We start from the raw sequence: 22984 nt of genomic DNA on the forward strand, positions 1-22984 counted from the left end.
TCCGAGGTCAGTGAAATTACACAATGTAGATTCTTCTTTTGGGGTGGACTTTCCCCGTTTACAAATAGGCCGGAGTATCCCTTTAAGAGTAGGTTAAATGAGCATATGTGTGTAGGTTTTTTTTTTTTTTAGATAACAGGTATTATGGGTATATCTTATATAAAACAACTAACCAAAAGGTGATCTCATTGGATGTGCCCTGACAATTAATGCTTGTATATCTTATCGTGTGTTGTCATGTTTGTTTATATGTTTGTTTAAAAAATAATAAAAAAATAAAATACAAAAAAAAGAGTAGGTTACCAAGGAAACCATTCACCCTCATCTGTCATTTGAACGGGTCTCACCATGTAACATGGAAGGCCTGTCGGCAGCCGTGTTTGTTGCAGGTCATACAGGCTCCTGAAGCGGCTTTACTCTCTCTGCCCTGGTCTTCACAGATGTAACAGGTCTACACACACACACACACACAAACACAGACGCAAACAATATTAATTACACAGACAAACAAATATGATTAGAATAAAAAAGTGTGTGTGTGTGTGTGTGTGTGTGTGTGTGTGTGTGTGTGTGTGTGTGTGTGTGTGTGTGTGTGTGTGTGTGTGTGTGTGTGTGTGTGTGTGTGTGTGTGTGTGTGTGTGTGTGTGTGTGTGTGTGTGTGTGTGTGTGTGTGTGTGTGTGTGTGTGTGTGTGTGTGTGTGTGTGTGTGTGTGTGTGTGTGTGTGTGTGTGTGTGTGTGTGTGTGTGTGTGTGTGTGTGTGTGCATGGATTGTGCTTCCTGGTTTGTGTGAGATGGAAAAGAGTGAAAATGACCCAGAAATGACTAGAATCACATTTTCAACTGTCCTGTAAAAGTGACCTATCGCAAACCCCATCCTCTTTTATTGGTCCTCCAATCACAAATGTTGCTCAGAGGGAAGCAACAAGTTGTGACTGGAGGATCAAGAAAAGAGGGCGGGTTTGAAATAGGTCCATTAGTGGTCACCGTCTCCTGCCTTGGCGTGAACCGAGCCAGTCACACGTATCTGTGTGTGTATCTGTATCTCTGTGTGTGTATCTGTGTATCTGTATCTCTATCTGTGTATCTGTGTGTGTATCTGTGTATTGCTGTGTGTCTGTATCTGTGTGTCTGTATCTGTGTGTCTGTGTGTATCTGTGTGTCTGTATCTGTGTGTGTATCTGTGTATCTCTGTGTGTCTGTAACTGTGTGTCTGTGTGTATCTGTGTGTCTGTATCTGTGTGTGTATCTGTGTATCTCTGTGTGTCTGTATCTGTGTGTCTGTATCTGTGTATCTGTGTGTGTATGTGTGTGTATGTGTGTGTGTATCTGTGTCTATGTATCTGTGTATCTCTGTGTGTATCTGTGTTTCTGTGTATCTGTATCTCTGTGTGTGTATCTGTGTATCTCTGTGTGTGTATCTGTGTATCTCTGTGTGTATCTATGTGTGTATCTGTGTATGTGTATCTCTGTGTGTGTATCTGTGTCAGCGTTTCCGTTAGCCGGTAATTACCGGTATTTGTCCGGCAAAATCTCTTGAAGTCCGACATATTTAATTTCTCCGGTCTTAATGTCCGGTGAAAATAATTCCCTGAGTCTAAGCACAATTTGATTATTTGAATTGTATTAAAATAGGCTAAAATTAAATAGCCTATGCGATGAACGAAACGATCATTACATTTGTTTCCTCGTTGCTTCTAATAATGACAACGACGTTGTCAGCGAGAGCTTTAAAAACGTAGGTCTCGGTTCGCTTCATCGGACCAAACGCGAACCAAATATAGGAAGTGATTATTATTACCACTGCTCGCAGCACTCACTGCAAAACAAGCACACTGCATCTAATCTCTCTATCTATCTATCTATCTCTCTATCTCTCTATCTATCTATCTATCTATGTCTGTGCATCTTGGGAAGAAGGAAGAAAAAACGCGGCTTATTATTATTACCGAGGCGCGCGGCTTATTATATTATTAAAACGGCTACTTGTGGGCACTCATAAAAACACCGTGGTCTACAAGTTGTTTAGCGAGAGGATGGTGGTAATGTGCTTCAATAGAACAATGGATCAATGCCATGTCAAAACTCGGCTCCGCTGATCTGGGCTCCGCAGTACACACACAGACACACACACACGCGCGCGCGCACACACAGGATCGCAGCCACACACACATTTCCACTGTCCAATAGACAAGCGCCCTTTTCGACCGCGTGACATTGAGGTGGAGAGAGTAGTCACGCAAACCACATAATGTTGCCGTCTCTCTGCTTTCTCAGTTCTTCGCTTGATATAATTAATACAAATGTCCAATATAACGGAATTCGTTAGCTCATAAAAATGTGATTATAACAGACTGCTGTTTAGTGTCGGACCGACTGCCACATACGCGGTCTATTTTATTTCAAGTCAGCAGCAGCACGGAGACGGAGTATCGAGGGACTTATTTTATTTGGAATATATTAATGACTGTATACGCAAAAGTAGCCTAGTTTTAAGTAATAATATTATAAATCTACATGCCTTGAGGATGACATTCTTTATATAGCGCCTGCCTATCAATTGTTTTAAAGCTCAATAAACTATGACCGGAATTAATCTCATTTGTCCGGTAGTTGAAATCTTGCAGGTCACGGAGACCGGCAACAATTTTTTCTAACGGAAACCCTGATCTGTGTATGTGTGTGTGTGTGTGTGTGTGTGTGTGTGTGTGTGTGTGTGTGTGTGTGTGTGTGTGTGTGTGTGTGTGTGTGTGTGTGTATCTGTGTGTCTGTGTGTCTGTGGGTGTGGTTACCTTGTTGTAGCGGTCGTGTGGTACAGACTGCAGCACGATGGGTTCCATGGTGGAGACGTTGGCGAACTCCACTTCTGGGATGTAGAGCGCACAGACCACATGCGCCCAACCTGCAGACACACAGAGCACCGCACCGTCAACACACACACACACACGCACACAGCATGGTACCATCAACACACACACAGCATGGTACCATCAACACACACACAGCATGGTACCGTCAACAGACACACACAAGGCATGGTACCATCAACACACACACAGCACGGTACCATCAACACACACACAGCACGGTACCATCAACACACACACACACAGCACGGTGCCATCAACACACACAGCATGGTACCATCAACACACACACAGCATGGTACCATCAACACACACAGCATGGTACCATCAACACACACACAGCATGGTACCATCAACACACACACAGCACGGTACCATCAACACACACACAGCACGGTGCCATCAACACACACACAGCATGGTACCATCAACACACACACACACAGCATGGTACCATCAACACACACACGCAGCACGGTGCGATCAACACACACACAGCATGGTACCATCAACACACACACACAGCATGGTACCATCAACACACACACAGCATGGTACCATCAACACAAACACAGCACGGTGCCATCAACACACACACACAGCCGGTACCATCAACACACACACAGCACGGTACCATCAACACACACACAGCACGGTACCATCAACACACACACAGCACGGTACCATCAACACACACACAGCACGGTACCATCAACACACACAGCCCGGTACCATCAACACACACAGCCCGGTACCATCAACACACACAGCACGGTACCATCAACACACACAGCCCGGTACCATCAACACTGTACCATGTGCAGAAAATGCAGCTGCAGTCAGTTCGGTTGCTTTGATTTCTGGCATCTTACACGTTTCTCTTGCTATCAGATGTCAGTATTGGGGAAATCCTGCCGATACTGATCCACGGTGCCCTATCTTAGTCCCCCTGTATCGGAACAGATACTGATCCACAGTGCCCTATGTTATTCCCCCGGTATCGGAACAGAATGATACTGATCCACGGTGCCCTATCTTAGTCCATCTGTGTCCCATACTTTGCATTGGAATCGCGTTGCTAAGGGAATGGCTCGAGGCCCAATTAGAATGTCTATGTTGTGAGGCTGTAAAAGGTCTACATCAAAACTGATCTACAAGCACAGACACAAGTGCACACACACAGAGAGAGAGCGAGTGAGTGAGAGAGAAAGTGAGGGAGCGAGAGAGCAAGAGAGAGAGAGAGAGAACAGACTGTCACAGACACACAGGGGGCAGTAGAATGACAGCAGCGTGGAGAGGGGGAGGTCTGAGAGGAAGCCTGAAGGAGGAGCTGAGGTGAGGTGAACAGGAGGTCAAACGGAGGTGGAAGCCTCCTGTCACTCCGAGGGTGTCTGTTTTTCCCGTGGTGGAAACAAAAACAGGCTTAAACTTACAGTTGAACCCGTGACCTGCCTTTGACCCGGGTGAACAGGACAGGAGCGAGGGAGGGCAGAGGGCGGGATAGGGGTAGAGGACGGGGGTAGGGTGTGAAACGGGGGCATGTTGTTGTTTTGAAGTCCCTCCAAGAATCTGGAAGAGGCCTATAAAACAGGGCTATAAAACCAGCAGCTTCCTCCCAGGCGCCTCCCCCCCGGGCCCCTCCCCCCCACAACACCTAACAAGAGAGGCCCTTGACTATGAGGAGGAACGATTCCAGTCAAGAGTTATCGGACGGTGAGCTCTCAAACAAGAGTCCTCTTGAGGGGCAACGTGGCGTTCGACAGCTACGAGCAGCTAGTAGGGCCGGGCGATTCATAAATAGTTACGATTGTGGCTTCCCGCGATCGTGGAAACAACATAATGGAGATGAAATGATTATCGTGCTGTGTGCCGTGTTGTCTTTTGTTGTACATGCAGCGCAGCCTTCCTTCACAGCAGTGCGGTCCACCCACCGCCGCCTCGAGCCCAAAGAGTGGTTTCAGCTCGCGTCGAGAGGGAGGAGGGAGCCACAGCGTGTTCCTCTAGTTATTTTGAAACTCCTTTGGTAACTTGTAGAAGATATCAGAAAGGCAGCCTTTTGTTTCGAGAGGAAAGGTGAAACAAAATCGCCAATCAATCAGATAACGGTGATTATGATTTCGGCCATAATGGAGCAGCCCTAGCAGCTGGGCTCTCAGGGCGTGCGAGGGCCTCCCGTGTTGAGCCGCATCAGATACGAGACACCGGGCTACGAGGCTGACTTCAGATATGTGGCCCCGCCCCTTTTTACGCCTTTGACCGCAGAAGGTCAAGACGTTTCAGGGGAAAAAAGAGAAGAAGAAAAAACCACGACGATATAAAACATGGGAGAATAAATTACTGCTGGTGAATGAGCACCTCAGGCTCTATGGGGGCCTCAAAACTCAGAGCAGAGCTGTGGAAACGTTCAATTTAAAGAGAGGAAAAAAAGAAGGAGAAGATGACCAATTTTGGATTTATGAGATGTTTGTGTGACAGCAGCTAGAAGCCGCAGTAGATTCTCTCTCTGCAACTCGTTCTTAATCTCTGTCGCTACTGGATGAAACACATTCTGAGATCCCTGCGTTTTACTATCCCATCTGAAACAACAGCCTCTACAGCAACTACCCACAGAGGGGAGGACGAGGGAGGAGAGAGAAAGAGAGAGAGAGGGGAGAGAGAGACGTATACAGATAGAGAGATGAAGAGAGGGGGAGGGGAGGAAGAGAGAGAGGGGAGGAAGGAGAGAGAAAGAGGGAGAGAGAGAGACATAGAGAGAGGTAGATGGAAAGAGGTAGAGGGAGGGAGTGTGAGGTAGAAAGAGAGAGAAAGTTGAAGGAGAGGGTAGAAGGACAGAGACGGAGATAAAGAGAAAGAGAGAGAAATATAGTGACTGACAAAGACAGAGGAGAGATATGGGAGAGAGAGAGAGGGTAGATGGAAAGAGAGGGATAGCGAGGGCACGTGAGATGGAGAGAGTGAAAGAGGAGGAGAGAGGAGAGAGAGAGGGAGAGGGGTCATAGAAAGGGTAGAAAAAGAGAGAAAGTAGTAAAGCGGTGTGCGTGAGTGTTGTTCTGATGCCTCCCTGCAGGCCAGGACACAAGCCCACAGCTGTGCCTCCCATGACACACACACAGAATATTTACAGTCTCTACCACGCTGACCTCCCAATGAACCCAGAGAGGAGACTCCTCACACAGGCCATGCACTATACCAAGCCTGGCCCGCCCCCTCATAAACACACACACACACAGATAACACTCTCTCACAAACTCTCATAAAACATGGATTGGCAAGGACATGACAGAAGGGAAACAGACACACACACAGAGAAAACACACAGAAATAAATAAAAAAAAAAACACAAAAACACAAAAACACCAAATACAATCGCACATGCAAACCCAACAACAACAACATAACTCTCCCAGCATGCTTACGCCCCTAAACCTAGCGATGACATCTAATAAATGACGTGAATAAGCAAAGAGGCCGCCGGGAATTTGTGTGTGTGCTTGTGGGTTATTTAGTAGAGGGGGGGGGGGGGGGGGGGGTGGAAGAATCAAGTCACGGAAGAATCGCGATTCTATCTTCTACCGATTTGAAATAACTTTTTTCCTTTGAGACCTATTAAACTAGCCGTCTGAGAAAAGTAACTCAGAGAAAGCAGTAATCTCTAGAATCAAATCTATGCATGTATTGAATTGAGAATCGATCGAATCGTGACCCAGAGGATCTGAATTGAAACGTGACATTTCCAGTGCACCTCTGGTATCTAGTCTCTTCGTGAAGGCTTCGCTTGTGAAGCCAACCTAGGGTTCACCCAACCAGACATTCTCACAGACCCGGTAAACTTTTTGAAGTTTCAGACTTGCACTTGTCATCTTCCCCCAAAAATACTGAGACCACTTTCAGTCATCATCCTCATCCTCATCCTCATCATCACACAAGAGAGACTGCAGCAGTTCGACCTACTTGACCTTTCAGGCTTCGTGGACTCACACCTGTGTAGTAACAGGGCGCACAAACATCCAACCCTTAACCCCCATAGATCAACCCTAACCCCCCACCTAACCCCAACCCCCATCCCTAACCCCCATCCCTCAAACCCCACCCCCGGTCCACCTGTGGGAAACACTGGTTATCTCTTCAGGTTATCCAAGGTGTTGGGTGGCTTGTTGGGAGGGTAACATACTAGTACATACCGGTAATCCTTTATACATACTGTATCTGTAGATACTATATCTATATCTGTACATATCCCTTACCTACTCTTACTAGTTACGCTGCTGGCCAGTATGAATTACTACCATAGTAGTGTGTCTTTATGTATCGATGTACATATTAATACTACAACCCTGTAGTGTGTATACATCTGATTAGCACCATCATTACACCGGGGTAAAACAGAGTCCATTCTCTTCGGTTCAAATAACAAACTCAGCAAGACCGACGGCTTCTCAGTTAGAGTGGGTGACAATATTGTCACAAGGAAAGATGAAATAACTAGGTTCCATCCTAGAGGCAAATCTTTCCTGTGACCAGTGTTAATTTTGTCAACTAAAATGGTGACGAAAGATGTTCGTCAACAAAGGTTTTTTTTCATGGCGACAACGAGACGTGACGTCACGTTATTGAAGACCATGTAACGCTAACGAGACTAAATAGTTTATTAAATATCGTTGACCACAACTGAGGACACAAAAATGTAATTTACAAAAACCAGGACGAAATTTCTCTTCATGTATATTGATATTGTTGACTAAAACAAGACTAGACAAAATAATTATAACTTTTCTTAATGCCATCGTCCCGACAGGGCAGTGTGACGGGGAGCTCTGTTATTAGCATTAGCTGAAGAGCTATTTGAAAAGCTAGTTTTAGCTTAACGTTACGTTGGATAAAGTTGGGACTATTCATAATCCAGCTGCAGACCTGCAAGCAAAGTACAGCAAGTTGGCAAAGGAGTATTTCAAGGTAAATCACTTTTTCACCAGTAACGTTACATTGTTTGTATTTCCATCTAGCTCGCGTTAGCTAGTGGCTAACCTAGCTCACGCTAATGTGGCTAACTGATCGACCTCTCGCACACAATTAATGACATAATGCGGACAGCCATACCGGTGACAATGTTTAGCTTTTAGTGCCAAATGATAAGAGTCTGAGGCAGAGTCTCAAAAGATAATGTTGAATATTTATTGTGCATTAAAAATCACAACAGAGCCTCTGCTACTAGCTGACCTAAACGGAGCCTTCTGGAAGCAAGTGCAACAACGTATAATGTCCGTGTGGAACCAATGTGCCAACAACCTTTCCGTGGGTGAAGCATAGTTGAGCATAGAACTTTTAATGATACTAATACTAATCTATACAATCACCTGTTGTTGAATAAATACCATTACTTTCTAGTTATTACTAAAAAACAGTATATATAAAACAGTAGCTGTAAAAAAAAAAAAAAAAATTTATAATTTATATAAAAAAAAATTACATTAACTAAAAATAGACAAAAATGTCATCCGTTTTAGTCGACAAAATCTAGACAAACCAAAAAAGACAAAATTGAGACAAAAACTGACTAAGACTAAAATGCTCAGACATTTAGTTGACTAAAACTGACTAAACGAAAAATAAATGAAGATGACTAAATATGATGAAAACGAAAAAGGAGCACTTGACACATGACTAAGACTAAAACTAAAATGAAAATAGCTGCCAAAATTAACACTGCCTGTGACAAAATGGCATCCAATGTAATAAAAAAAAGTCAACCAACAAACTAGATTCTTGTACCGGATCTCCTCTCTGGTAAACAAGAATACCCTGAAGACTCTGGCAGGAGCACTCATTCAAGGGTACTACGACTATACTTGCACCTCATGGTACCAAAGCACCTCAAAGGCGCTAAAAACTAAATTACAAATATCACAAAACAAACTGGTCAGACTACTGCTTGACCTTACTCCTAGAACCCACCTCACCCCTGCCCACTTTGACAACCTAGGATGGCTTAGGGCCCTTTCTCACTCACCATTCGGGGTCGAATCAGCGCCGGGTCGAACCAGAAAAGGGTGTGTCCGTCTGAGTGAGAACGCTCCCGTCCCCCCGTCCCCGTCCCCCGCTGATTCGTCCCCGGGGGCGCTGAACCTGGACCGATGAAATAGGTAGTCTCGGGTGCGGGCCAGCGGGAGCGGGGAGCGTGACACACACAACGTCATTACTGTAATGCTTTCATGCTTGCTTGAATTTTGGGCAGATAAAACCACACAGCAACAACTGGACAATACCCACAAAAACTATATTTATGGGCAATTTGCGAGTTCAGACCTCAACAAGCATGTGGAGCCTCACAGCTCAGTGGATGAAAACATGAAGCCACGTTACAAAGCACAGCACTCAAAGACGGAACGAGACGGTACGGAGCTGATTCAACCCCGATGGTGAGTGAGAAAGCACCCTTAGAGTAGACGACAGAGTACAGCAACTTGCAATGGGCCTGGTCTACAAGATACACTACACCACTAAGGTATCCATGTACATGTCAAATTACTTCCCAAAAGGTCAGTGAATACCACAACCACAACACCAGAGGGAGCTCCACAAATCATGTGAAACCCAGATTCGGCTCAAACAAGGGACAAAACACGTTTCGCAATTATGCCACATCAATGTGGAACGCCCTACCCACAGCTGTAAAGGAATGTGAATCACTACGCACTTTTAAAACCACTCTCAAAGAGCACCTACGGGAAACTGCAATTCGAAAATGGCCCCTGTAAATGTCCTAACCCAACCCCCTCCAATGTACAGTAAATGTCCTAACCCAATAATACACGAGACCCTCTTCTTGGGTCCAAGTAAGGTTTCGTGGATAATCCAATGTACAGTTACCCCACCCGACCCACCCAACCACCTCCAATGTAGTATGTACAGTTCCCCCCCCCACCCCACCCCACCTACCCAACCCCCCCTCCACCGCACCTACGCAACCTCTTCCAATGTAGTTTCTTCGTCAAATGTATATACTCTCTTTTTTAGACTCTTTTTGTGTCACAAACAGTACTGTATTTGTAAATCTGGTATGTCATAAATGTATAGATGTAGCAGTACTGCCTATCTGTATGTCATGTATGTCATATATGTTATGATGAATTGAAAATGGGGGACCCTGATGTAAACAAGACTAAAGTCTTTCTCTGGTCTGCACCTCCTTAACAATTGTGTGTATTGAGCTGTACTGTATTGTACCCATTCTGCAATCTGTTAATACAATTTTCAATGAAACCATTACTCAGTAGTACTAATTCATATATTTTATACCCAGTTTAATCACCTGTACATTGTATATTGCTGTTGCACTTACAGTACTGCTACATTTGCACTCTGGCTGGATGCCAAACCTCTTCTTGTTGTACTGTACTTGTGCTGTATGATGACAATACATTTCAATCTAATCTAATCCATTGAAGAGGAGAAGGAACTGTAAATAGCGCACACACACACAATGCTGTTCACGTGTTTAACTGCATCACCGGGGGTAAATCTATTTGCGGCGGGTCTGTCTGATAATTGTGGTGGGCCGCCGCAAAAAAAATAAACACTTAGGGGGGAAACGCTGTCGGTACGTCATCCGTGTCTACGAGGGAAGCTGTCCTACCTCCGTTATCGGTCCTCTTGAGGGCTCCATCTTTGTGGGGACACAGCTCGCACCTCTGTGGACAGAAGAGAAACCAGGTCAGATAGAGCCACTGAAGCATTTCTGCTTTGCACTATATATAGTATTGTATATTAGTACATTGCATAGTATATTGTATGGTAACTCAGTTACTTCTATTCTGCATCGAACATTGTACATATGTCTATACTGAACACTGTGACTTCTATTTTTACTTCTATTTTACATGCTATACTATTATATTTCATACTTATCTCGTCTAGCACAGTCTCTGGAGCGTAACAGTAAGAAGCATTTTGTATAAAAGTATTCTGTACATCTGTATGACAACTATTAAAGAAACTTGAAACTTGAAGAGGCAACCGCAGAACGCGTGGCTGTCCAGAGGCAGCAGATGATTCAACATGAATGATCAAAACTCTGTTGTTTTCCAGAAACGGGGTAAATGGTGCATCTTATTAGGGCTGCACAATTCTTGCTAAAATGTGAATCACGATTTTTCTCTCTAAGAATTGAGATCATGATTATCTCACACGATTCTTATTTTTTCAATAAAATCATTTATTGCACTCTCTTAAACAGACAACTAGGGCTGTCTTAAATACTTCGAAGCTTCGTTCGATGGCACGAGCTTCGAACATAAAAAAAAATACAAATAAAAATCCTCCAAAATCTTGCGCCTCCATTCCAATGAAACGAAAGTAAGCGGCGCCTCCCCGTCTCCATTCCAATGAAACGAAAGTAAGAGGCGCCTCGACTCCACCCCTCTACAACAAGCACATGGAGATTATCGGTGTTGAAAACAACAAGGACATGTGCAGCAGACATGTCGACGATGAAGTCATCAGACGTGTGGTTACACTTTAAAATATGCAAAGACAATGCCCAAAAAGCAGAGTTCCAGAAGAAAATGGCATATCACAACTCTACAACAACTTTGTCAAATCACCTAAAAAACGTAAGTATCGTTGTACACGACGGCGACGCCACACAAAACATTAATAAGGCTATGCCTATGCTGCTATGACTAATGTGTTACCAAGTTGGCTAATTTAATTGTAATCATCTGCTTTTGTAGGTGCATTGTCTGATATTATAAATTTTATATAATATAATTGTTTGCTTGATAGACGAAGGTTGCAACATAATTATGTAATGTCATGTCGTTGGCTGTGAGAGCAGCCCCACTGCACCCAGGCAGCGCAGCCGAGTGAAACCTTGTTGGCTGCGTCACAGTCACGAAAGGGGCTACTTAATTAATTAATCCAATCCACTTTATTTATAGAGCACATTTAAAAACACCAAAGTTTACTAAAGTGCTGTACAAGTCCCACAACATAAGATAAAAAAAATATATATAATAATAATATTATAATAACTTAAAAAATTAAATAAAAATAAAAATCTCGAAGCTTCGAATTAAAATCGAAACTCGGCCCCGAAGCTTCGATTGTCAAAAAAAGCTTTGAAGGTCAGCCCTACAGACAACATAACATATATCAAAGTGCTTGACTTAAACATAACATAAGAAGGTGCTTGACATAAACTTAAAAGTCTCTTGTAACATACAAAATAACTCGAGTCAGAATTAGGGATGCACCGATATGAAAATTGGCCACCGATACCGATTGTTCAACTAACACAATCGGCCGATACCGATATTTGTGGCAAAAAAATAAGTATTTGTAATTTTTTTTTTATATATATATATATATATATATATATATATATTTTTTAATGAAACTACTGTATATTTTTATGTGTATGTTTGTATTTGTAGGCCTCTTTACTTACTTAAAAAAAGGAAACATCAAGAAATATGTTTATGGTATTAATTCCACCATGCCATGTAGCACTATCCCTCTCCCAGTATCGTCTGGCGGCCTGCAGATGGATACTATTCTCTCAACCAGCGCTCTCAACCAATGCAATAGAACCATTTTGATTGACAGTCGATTCGGCCAATTACGTCACACCGCTAGCACCCACCTCCTGCTGTTCTTACCACCAATCGGCAAGCGTTTATTCATTTTCTACTTCCGGGCATGCCGCCATTGATCTGCTTGAGAGAACCACAACAAGCTAATACGTTAGCTGCCGCCGACCAGCAAACAAGATGACCAAACGAGACACAATGATTTTACTGCAACAAATGTTATAATAAAACAAAGCCTTTCTATACATTTGTCTGGTTGAAAACTTTATTAACAGATTGCAGAATGGGTAGTTAGTTGGGTACGGAATGAGCAACGGAATGGAACTGAGCTATGAACGGAGTAATGCCTTGCTTACTTGCTATCTTCGGGTAAATAATATGCTGATGTTATTGAACGGGTAACACTAACTATATAACGTTAATGCCACAAAACGAATGTTTGCGTCATTTTAACAGCAGATACTTTCTTAAATGCCATCTTCCCGAGAGGGGTGTTGACGGGGAGCTGTGATGGGTTCGCTTGGTTGTGTTATTAATAGCATTGAACAGCTAACCGAAAGCTAGCGTTAACTAACGTTAAAGGTTTAGCCATAACGTTACCTTGGCTAAAGTTGGGGCTATTCATAATCCAGCAATAATGGCTGCAGACCTGCAAGCAAAGTACAGCAAGTTGGCAAAGGAGTATTCCAACGTAAATCACATTTTCACCAGTAACGTTAGTCTTCCATCTCCCGGTAGCTCATGCTAGCTAACCTAGCTCATGTTAACGTAGTCACTGAGCGACCACCTCGCATACACAATTAATGACATGTTGCGGACAGCCATATCGGTGACGATGTTTAGCTTTTAGTAAAGAGTCTGAAGCGGAGTCTCAAAAGAGAATGTTGAATATTTAGTAGTAACTTTGATGCAGTAGCTTGTGTGTGTGTGTGTGGGGGACTGGGGGCGGCGCCGTTGTGCAGGACGCAACTGAATTTATCGGCTACTGCCATCGGCACATTCGAGCTTATCGGCCGATAGGCCGATTGCAGTCAACAAGGCACTTATCGGCCGATACCGATACATCGGTGCACCCCTAGTCAGAATAGTCATCATTTAAAAAAGTTAAGTAAAAAGTTTTTTTTAAACGGGCCAACACCTGAGTCAAATCATCGGTCCGTTGGGTCTTAGGTGACCAAGGCTTTGTTAGTAGTTTTTCTGTTTTATTTCCAATACTAAATGCGTAATTTCTTGAAAAATGTTAAAAGTGATGCTTTTGCACGGTTGCATGTGGGAAATATTACAGATGTGTTGATTAGCATAGTTTACATTCACATTTCTGTTCTATAGTCTGCAAGCTGAATGAATACATGCCATACCTCATAACCTTTGCCAAGTAAATATTTGCTGTTTTCTTTGCTCTTGCTCTTGATCCGTGTTTAGTTTCACTTTAGTTTTTAGTGAAGATGTAATGAGCACGACAGGTAGTTCAGCTTGTTAGATCTCAAGGATCGTATACAGACCATGTTTATGTCACCCCCGTGCTCGTCCTTGTGCGCCCATGGCCTCTTTCTTCTTGCTGTGCACTAAGGCTGTGATCACACTGGACACCTCTTTGAACGCTCCTGTGCCTTTTTTCTATGGTTTTCAATGGTTTTGTAGCGACGCAACGCTTTTTCGGGCGCTCCCCCAGTTGAAAAAGTTTAAACAATGTCACCTTCTTAGATACCAACTGCTCGGGTGGTCGGGGTGGGACAGGCGGGTATTGAAATGTGGACTGCGGGGGCCGAGTTGGTTTTTTATTTTTATTTGGTATATTTGTATTTATTAGTTAAGTTTAGGTCTGTATTTATTATTTATTATTGTTTGTCATTATTATTATTGTTGTTGTTACTGTTGTTGTTTATATTGTGTTTGCTGTTGTTAAATATTTATAAATTAAAAAGTAAATTGATAAAAAAAACAATGTCACCTTCTTGTCGACGGACCAATCGAATAAACAGAGGGGAGGGATTACAAATCTGAGGTATGTGAAGGGAAATAGACAGCAAAACAAACCAATCGAAAATGGAGAAGCTAATTCTGTCAGTTTCCAACAAACCTTGTTTGTACGACCAGGTCTTACCACGATGAGATATGAACAGAAACGCCTAGAGAGCTGTGTATGTAATGTAATTTTCCACTTTCCATTCTCTATGAACACCGCCGCATGTTTGAACGCAAGAAAAAGGCATCCAATGTGACAGCCTAAAGTGCCAATTTCAGCAACTAGTCAAAATTATTGGAACCTCTTAAGCCCGAGCGGTCCGGTACCGGTACGAGAATGACATAATAGTAGGGTCATCTGTGGCACTTCCGTGACCGTGGAGAGCGAAGGTCCGTTTCTCAATGGATTTGTCATCTAGGAGGGTTAATAAACAAATTTAGCCGGGGTGTATTTTTTTAAAAGGCGGGGAAAATTCGTGAGACCAAAATCCAAAATGGCTACCGTGGAAATGAACTTTTTAATGGTTTGACCTATAATGATGCACAATACATGGTTTCAGAGCTTATTTTGATCAAGGAATACATATTTGTGTTTATATAATGATTTGACCTATTGTTGACCTTCAAATGCAAGATGGCTGCCAATTTTGAGCTCCAAAATGGATTATTTTCAAAATCGTCACAGAGCCTTCATATTAGCTCTAATGAAAGCTCTGCTCATGATGAGTTGAGTTATGGACAGAGGGGATAGGTGGCTATCTTCCACCATACTCCATCCATCTGTGAAAGTGGGAGACATGATCACCCCTGTTTGCTTCCAATGACATAAGGCCATAAATCCATCTCTACAGAATGTATGAATTAATGTGGTGTTTTTTTCTTCTTCAAAGAGTAAAGACCCTAACTAACCCTGTCAAAACAGCAGTCAAAGTGTATATTTTCAGCACTACATTTGTTTACCAATGATTTTAAGTGTTATTAGTGAAATATTTGTTTATAGAAATCTCAGGGCAGAGTCGGAAAAAGGCAAGGCTTGACGCAAGGATTTGGCACAACCTAACTTGAGTGTAGTCTTTTGAGAGAAGAGACACAGGGCTTTCGAATAAATAAAAAAAACGACACTTCCCAGCTCACGCCAGCCCAAGTCAATCATCAGACTTATTTTTCATATTTCTTTTCTCTTTATTTTCGGGATCATATCTCACGGGTGGAACAAACCTGAACGTTATTGCCATGAATTAGAACACAGTTAGTTTCTCTACCTTTCTGTGAACATCTAGCAAAAAACTGTGTTGCAATCTGATGAAAAATGGCAGAACATTTACATTATAAAAAAGTAACTGTACTTACAGTAGATTTCATTCACGGTTTTTGCTGCACGCCTGGTGATAAAAAATCCAGATTGAACTCTGCCATTGGAAAGGAGAGATTTGGCCCGATCCATAGATGTGCGACTTGGCCATAATAAGGTAATTTATAGGCCTGATATTCTATAATCATATTTCAAATTGCATGTGTCCGGATGGCAGAATTCAGTACTGTATCTACAAAAGCTGCCCTTTATTCATTTGCTTAGATTTTCTGTACACGTGAACTCAAGAAGGTGCTTTCATGTCTGGTACATTTTAGCATGGTGTTATTCACCGTCAAAGATGGAAAAATAATAATAATAAAGACAAATTATTTGATATTCTCCTTTGGTTCATTACAATTTACGCAAGCCTAGTAACAGACATAATATTTCTGACACTGGGAATACATTCCCAAAGATCCATTCCCAGAGATCCATAGATGTCCCTAGATACCAAGAACATGCAAATGGACCTTGTAGAAGTAGAGTAATCTTCCATTTACTTAGGTATGTATTTGTAGGCAAATTCTGAAAATAGGGCTCGGATTTAAGAGGTTAAATCAACTCATCGATTAGTCGACAAAATCCTTGACTATTAGTCGACTAAGAACTCTTTTCCTCAAAGACCGCTTTACTATCTTAGAAGATACTTTACTTGATGCCTCACATGCGTTGAGATGGGGCGAATTATAGGGTTGAGGATCACCAGGGATTCAATTACGATCATTAAAGCTAATATGCCATGGTTAAACAACTCTCGATACAGAAATATATTTGAATGGATCCCATTCTATGATATTTTTTTGTTAAATCATCTTCACACCAGTCCACTGCATGTTACCCAGTTTGAATGCTGGTATGCTTCACAATTAAAAACAGTAATTGAATTGACGTCAGATAAGATTCCCTTTTATTGTATGAATGGTTGTAAATGTATCACAATTTTGTGCAGAATCACAAAAAGTATAATCTGGAATTATTAATGAAATAAAAAGGAATACATTTGTCTTCCTCCATAACTTGTTATATGGACATAAAGCACATGGAAATAATGCAGGCATACGAGGCAACTCGGGCATGTGGTGTAATTTGTGTGTGTGTGTGCGATACGCATGTTTATGTGCATTTGTGAAGATTGCTGGGCCTTACTAACCTTGGCACAATGCTACAACCTCTCAAGGAAAATGTATATGGCCATTTCCCCCCTCATTCATTCATCGTGTGTGTGCGTGTATTAGAGGTTGACCGATTAAATTGCCGCAGAGAGGACATTTTATGAACTATGCCATTTATGTTAGATATTTTATTTATTTATTTAACCTTTATTAGTCAGATAAAACATTAAGAACAGGCTTCTTAATTACAATGTCGATCTGGTATTAGCCGTCTCCGTTTTTAAGCTAGCGCGAAGATACTGGTATCGTATGAAACTAGAGATCTTGAATCCAAAAGGTACCGGCCATGTCATGCTAGCTTACTGGCAAACGGGGTAGATTTTAAGCTATCTTAAATTTGATGGCAGGAAAATGCCATGGGCATGGCCATTTTCAAAGGGGTCCCTTGACTTCTGACCTCAAGATATCTGAATGAAAATAGACTCCATAGAAACACACTAGACTCCTCTTTACAGCCAAGTTTCAAGTTCAAGTTTCTTTAATAGTTGTCATACAGAAGTACAGAATACTTTTATACAAAATGCTTCTTACTGTTACGCTCCAGAGACTGTGCTAGACAAGATAAGTATGAAATAAAATAAAATAGTATAGCATGTAAAATAGAAGTAAAAATAGAAGTCAGTGTTCAGTATAGACATATGTACAATGTTCGATGCAGAATAGAAGTAACTGAGTTACCATACAATATACAATATACTATGCAATGTACTAATATACAATACTATATAGTGCAAAGCAGAAATGGGATGAGGTACAATTTAGGTACAATTTACAGTAAGGTGTACAAGTTGTAGTGCAAATCCTTAACCAATAAATATAAAGTGTGTTTAGGTGATATAAAGTGTGGAGAGTGGGTGCTGCAGTGTGTTGTTTGTTTAAAGTGAGTGTGTGCGTGTGGATGCGTGTGCTGTGTGCATTTGATCGTTGTTGCATAGTGTTTATCGTTTGTTGAGCAGCCTGATGGCCTGGGGATAGAAGCTTCTTCTGAGTCTTTCTGTGCTCGTCATGAGACTCCGGTATCGCTTGCCTGACCACAACAGTTCAAAGAGGCAGTTGTTTGGGTGGCTGGAGTCCTTGATGATCTCTTAGCCTTACCCCTGCACCGCTTGTTGTAAATGTTCTGGAGGGTGGGAAGCCCCCCTCCAATTGTGCGTTCGGCTGAATGTGTCACTCTCTGTAGTCTGCTTCGGTCTTGTGCAGTGCTATTCCCAAACCAGGAGGTGATGTTGCCAGTCAGGATGCTCTCTATTGTACATGAGTAGAAGTTCTTAAGGATCTTCTGACTGACTTGGAACTTCCTTAGGCGCCTGAAGAAGTAGAGGCGTTGTCGTGCCTTCTTCACAACACTGTCAATGTGTGTGGTCCATGTCAAGTCCTCGGATATGTGGGCTCCGAGGTACTTAAAACTGTTCACTCTCTCAACCGGTGCCCCGTCGATGCTGAGGGGGCTGTAGTCCCTGACCCCCGACCTCCTAAAGTCCACAATCATCTCCTTTGTTTTGCTGACGTTCAGGGAGAGGCTGTTCTCCTGGCACCATCCCGCCAGGACCTTGACCTCTTCCAGGTAGGCCCTCTCGTCGTTTGCACAGATCAGGCCCACCACTACTGTGTCGTCAGCAAATTTGATGATTGTGTTGTTACTCTGCTGAGCCACACAGTCATGTGTGTACAGGGAGTAGAGGAGGGGACTCAGAACACAGCCCTGGGGGGCCCCTATGTTGAGGGTGATGGATGAGGAGGTGCAGTTGCCTGCTCTCACCACCTGGGGTCTGCCCGCCAGGCTAATTTATACTAGTCAGATGCAGAATTTGGCTCAAACCAGGCAGTGTCGCGTTCCTGCTCCAAACTATAGTTAGTAGGGGTGGAATGATACGCATTCGAACCGTGTACCGTACGGTATGACCCCCACGGTTCGGGGGGTCTGTGTAAAAAAAAATAAAAAAAAATTGATTTGGCGGAGCCGGGAGAGGTGAGCGCTGGCTGCAGCAGCAGCAGCAGCAGCAGCACTGGAGGTGCTAGTCAGTTTGTGTAAAAATGGCAAGCACATTATAAATCAATCTTCATTACGACTTTAAAAACATAAGCATTAACATTACATAGGCCTACACACATCTTGCCATAGCGTTAGCAGTTTGTACAACACAACCAGGGACCGAAACTAGAGAGCGCCGCCCGCCATTTGCGGGCAGTTTTTACGTTTGGCGCCTCCCACTTAGAGGACTGACCGCCGTGTGGCGGCCAATCAAATGGTCATGTGAAAACCGAAAATCATGATCCAATTCTGAGCGGAGTTCTCACTCGCTGTCTGAGCACAGACACGCAGCGGCGGCGCATTGCTGCTCCTAAACCTCCCCTACCTGTTTCTGTATGCTGCATGTAAACACAGTCACCGTGACTGATGTTAGTCTAGTCAGAGAGACCTCCGTGAGCTGATGTTAGCTACTGTTACAAAATGACCCAGTCAACTATTCACTTTTAGTTTAATACATGAGGCTAGGGCTGGGCGATATAACGATAACGATAAATATCGCGATATATTTTAATAATCGATATCGAATATCGAAATTTTTAAAAAAATCGAAAAATCGTTTTTTTTTTTTTTTTCTTTTTACCTGCAACAGGGCAGTTTTAAAACCAGAGACAGTGGACAGACTTGTCTTTCTTGCCTGCAACTTAAAGTAATGGCTTTGCTTGTCCAAATGACAATACTGACCAAATTCAGATTTCTTTTTCTCTTGTCCATTTATTTTGTTTGCTTTCTAATTTAAAATACATTTTGAAACCGTCTGTACACAGTAGGCTATGTGTGCTAGCAGAACTAGACTCCAGTCACGAGTCACAGTGCACATGTGCGGTGGTTTGTCCACCAAAAAAGCGCCAAAAGATCGAAAATAAACTAGCAGAGCCAGAACTGTTCAACTCCTCTGGAGCCACAGCCAGCAGAGAAGCCGGTTTACTTTAGCTTTTAAACCAGCTGCAGCCTGAGAACTGGAGTGTGAGGGGATGTAACACTAAAGATGGCGGCAATGACAAAGAATTGCTGCAAAATAAACATACATCTGTTATAATAATTTTTTTATACTTATAACAATTCGATAATTATCGATATCGAGAAATAAAATAAAATTATCATATCGTTATCGCGATATGATTTTTTTCCATATCGCCCAGCCCTACATGAGGCATTGTGTAACGTTATCCAGCTGGCTAGCTTCTGATAGCTCCCGACATAAACAACTGCAAGTGTCCAGTTACATCTCATGAGGGCTGCAGCGCTGCTGACTAGGGTCCAGGTGCAGGGCAGGAGAATCCTTTCATGCTGAATGTAAGAGTTTAGGGTCCAGCTGTAGCGCCGGAGAATCCTTGCTGGAGCTGGAGGCCACTAGAGTATACACACAGACAGTGGAGCTGTTTGCAGACAGCGAGGTGGCGATGTCTCACAGATAATACAACTACAAGTATGATTATATAATATATATATTTTATTAAAAAAAAAATTTTAAATAATAATAATTTTTTTTTTATCAAAAAAAAGTTGGCAGGTAAGAAATCTGCTTGGCGGGTAGATTCTTCCCATCTACCCGCCACTGGCCGGTGAGTCAAAACGTTTATTTTGCTCCCTGAACACAACACATGTTGAACTATGGTAGCCCGCCAGCTAATACAGTCAATGCAATGTTATCGTAGCTACTAGCTAGCAGAGGAAAAAAATGGGAGTCTGAGAGGCGAGGTGTTTAAAGACAATGATAGGCGTTTATTCAACATCCAAGAAGGCTAACATACAACTGTGTTTTACTAACTCCAACCGGGACTATTGCCGCTTTTCCACTGCATGTTATGAACTCCTAACGTTACCGAAGCTGATAACGTTGCCTGAGCTGAAGGTCCGTGACACTAAAATGTCCGTGGGGACCCGCCAACCCATAGATAGTTCCAACTCACCGAATTACGTAATCAACCACAGTTGCACTCAATATTTAAATAATGTTAGTCTAAATAAATGTAGACAGATAATGTACGTATTTTTTAAATAGAATTAACAGAGCAGTGTTGTTTTGAAACAGTACAGTGCAGGGCTGTACGCTAAGCTTTTTCACTAGGGGCACACTTGCCCCTAAATGAGAAATTTAGGGGCAAAAAATATTTTTAGGGGCACATTTTCGATTGTTTTTGATTTAAAAAAAAAAGAAAACAAATTATTTTATATATATTTTTTTTTAATAAAAATATATATTATATAATCATACTTTTTTTTTTTTTTTTTTTAATTATTTTTTAAACACATATAAACAAACATGACAACACACGATAAGATACACAAGCATTAATATACAGTGTATATCCAACGAAATTACCATTTATACCAATGTCTTATACAGGATATACCCCTAATTATCTAGTTTATTTTAGTTATCTAAAAACCTACACACATATGCTCCAGCTCGAACCCCCCCCTATATAATCATACTTGTAGTTGTATTATCTGCGAGACATCGCCACCACGCAACAAGTCAAAATGCTCGCTATATGCAACCAGCTCCACTGTCTGTGTGTACTCGAATAGCCTCCAGCTACGGCCAGGATTCTCCGGAGCTGCACCTGGACCCTATACTGTAGCCTCCAGCTACGGCCAGGATTCTCCGGCGCTGCAGCTGGACCCTATTGACTATATTCAGCGTGCCCTCAGCTCGAATACGCATCGACTCAGTGTTATAACTTATAAGACATTGATATCAGGAGCTATCTGAACTATTTAGTTTAATGGGACGTTTCGTTTTGAACAGTAAGCTAACGCGAGCTATCATGCACTACTAGACTTGCTGGAGGATTTGTTGATATCAGTAGCTAGCCGGCTGGCAGGCTCACCAAGGTCCCAGTGTCCCACTAGAGACTAGTATTTACAACAGCCACGGGTGCGGGAGGAGCAGCAGACGCCGCAGCTCTCTCCGTGTGTCTGAGTTCAGTTCAGTTCGGCTCACTATAGGAGGTCGAACGTGTCGAAAATATGAAGCAATACTAACTTTACTTTTCTTCATAGCTAAATCAGCCAGTCTATCTGATCATACCTGCTGAGTGCTCACTGCTCAGCTCGCGTGAGTGGCGTCATCACACGCCTTGGATAATTTAGGAGTGAAATGCGAATGCAAGGCTTGAAAGCACTGCTCGCAAGCCTGCCCCCAGATAATATTTACCAATCGCAACGGCCAATTAAAGGGGCAATTTGCGACGATATCATCGCAGTGTACAGCCCTGCAGTGTATGTGTGTTAGTTTAATCATTAATTTAATGTATGCTGCAATTTATATTGATGGCCTTCTAATTTGTTTATTTATTTTAAATAACAGTGACACTTTTCCCTTTGATAAGAAATCCAGCCATATTCCTTTCATTGTATTTAAAATACTGCACTTTAATTTCAAGCAGAAAACTAATCTTTCCATTAAGAACTGACAATCAGGGAATTTAAACATTGTTGACATTGTTTTCTTGTGTTTATATTAAAGAAAGGAAAGTCTAGTGCTGGCTGAGCATATTGTTTGTTTGCACTAAGTTAATACTTTGACAAATGTAGCCTATATTTTTCAGTCAGTTCGGTCTTTGTGTGCCAAACATTATTTAAGGCTGTAAGCACTGTAAGGGCCCATGTCGACCGGGGACGTTTTATGAGTTGTCAGCTCCTTTCTGTCATTCATTTCTATGCTACAGACACGACAGGCGCGCTCCTTTTCCCAGCACCGCGCTTCGCGTTTTAGTGCTCTCGGCGGCTGGCGTTTTTGGGCGGAGCGCTCCCAGCGCCTAAAGTTGAAACTAGTTCAACTTTTGGAGAGGAGCGGCGCTCATCAAGGTAACTTTTTTCGACCGACCAATCAACATCAACATCGAGCAAGTGGCGGAGCCGCGGCAGTCGCGAGACTCAGGAAAACGTCCCCGGTGGACACAAAGCCTAACACTGTTTTTTTTTATAAATGAGAAACATGTTTCGATTTTTTAGTGTTAATTTCTTTTTTATAAAAAACAACGTATATCGAACCGAACCGAAA

At 42.5% G+C, this 22984-nt stretch overlaps 1 protein-coding gene across 1 annotated transcript in view; it reads right to left on the reverse strand.

The window, feature by feature from the left end:
- The window catches only part of LOC311238245 (protein AF-10-like), a 140605-nt gene that overhangs the window by 85065 nt on the left and 32556 nt on the right, over positions 1-22984 (reverse strand). Inside the window, exons 3-5 of the mRNA XM_084326271.1 lie at positions 10499-10553; positions 2791-2900; positions 348-451 (exon numbers count right to left, since the gene is read on the reverse strand). Of these exons, the coding sequence (XP_084182397.1) occupies positions 348-451; positions 2791-2900; positions 10499-10553 (269 nt within the window). The remainder of the gene's footprint in view (positions 1-347; positions 452-2790; positions 2901-10498; positions 10554-22984) is intronic.

The sequence above is a fragment of the Notolepis coatsorum genome (genome assembly GCF_963971535.1).
Source record: "Notolepis coatsorum genome assembly, chromosome: 12".
Classification (NCBI taxonomy): Eukaryota; Metazoa; Chordata; class Actinopteri; order Aulopiformes; family Paralepididae; genus Notolepis; species Notolepis coatsorum.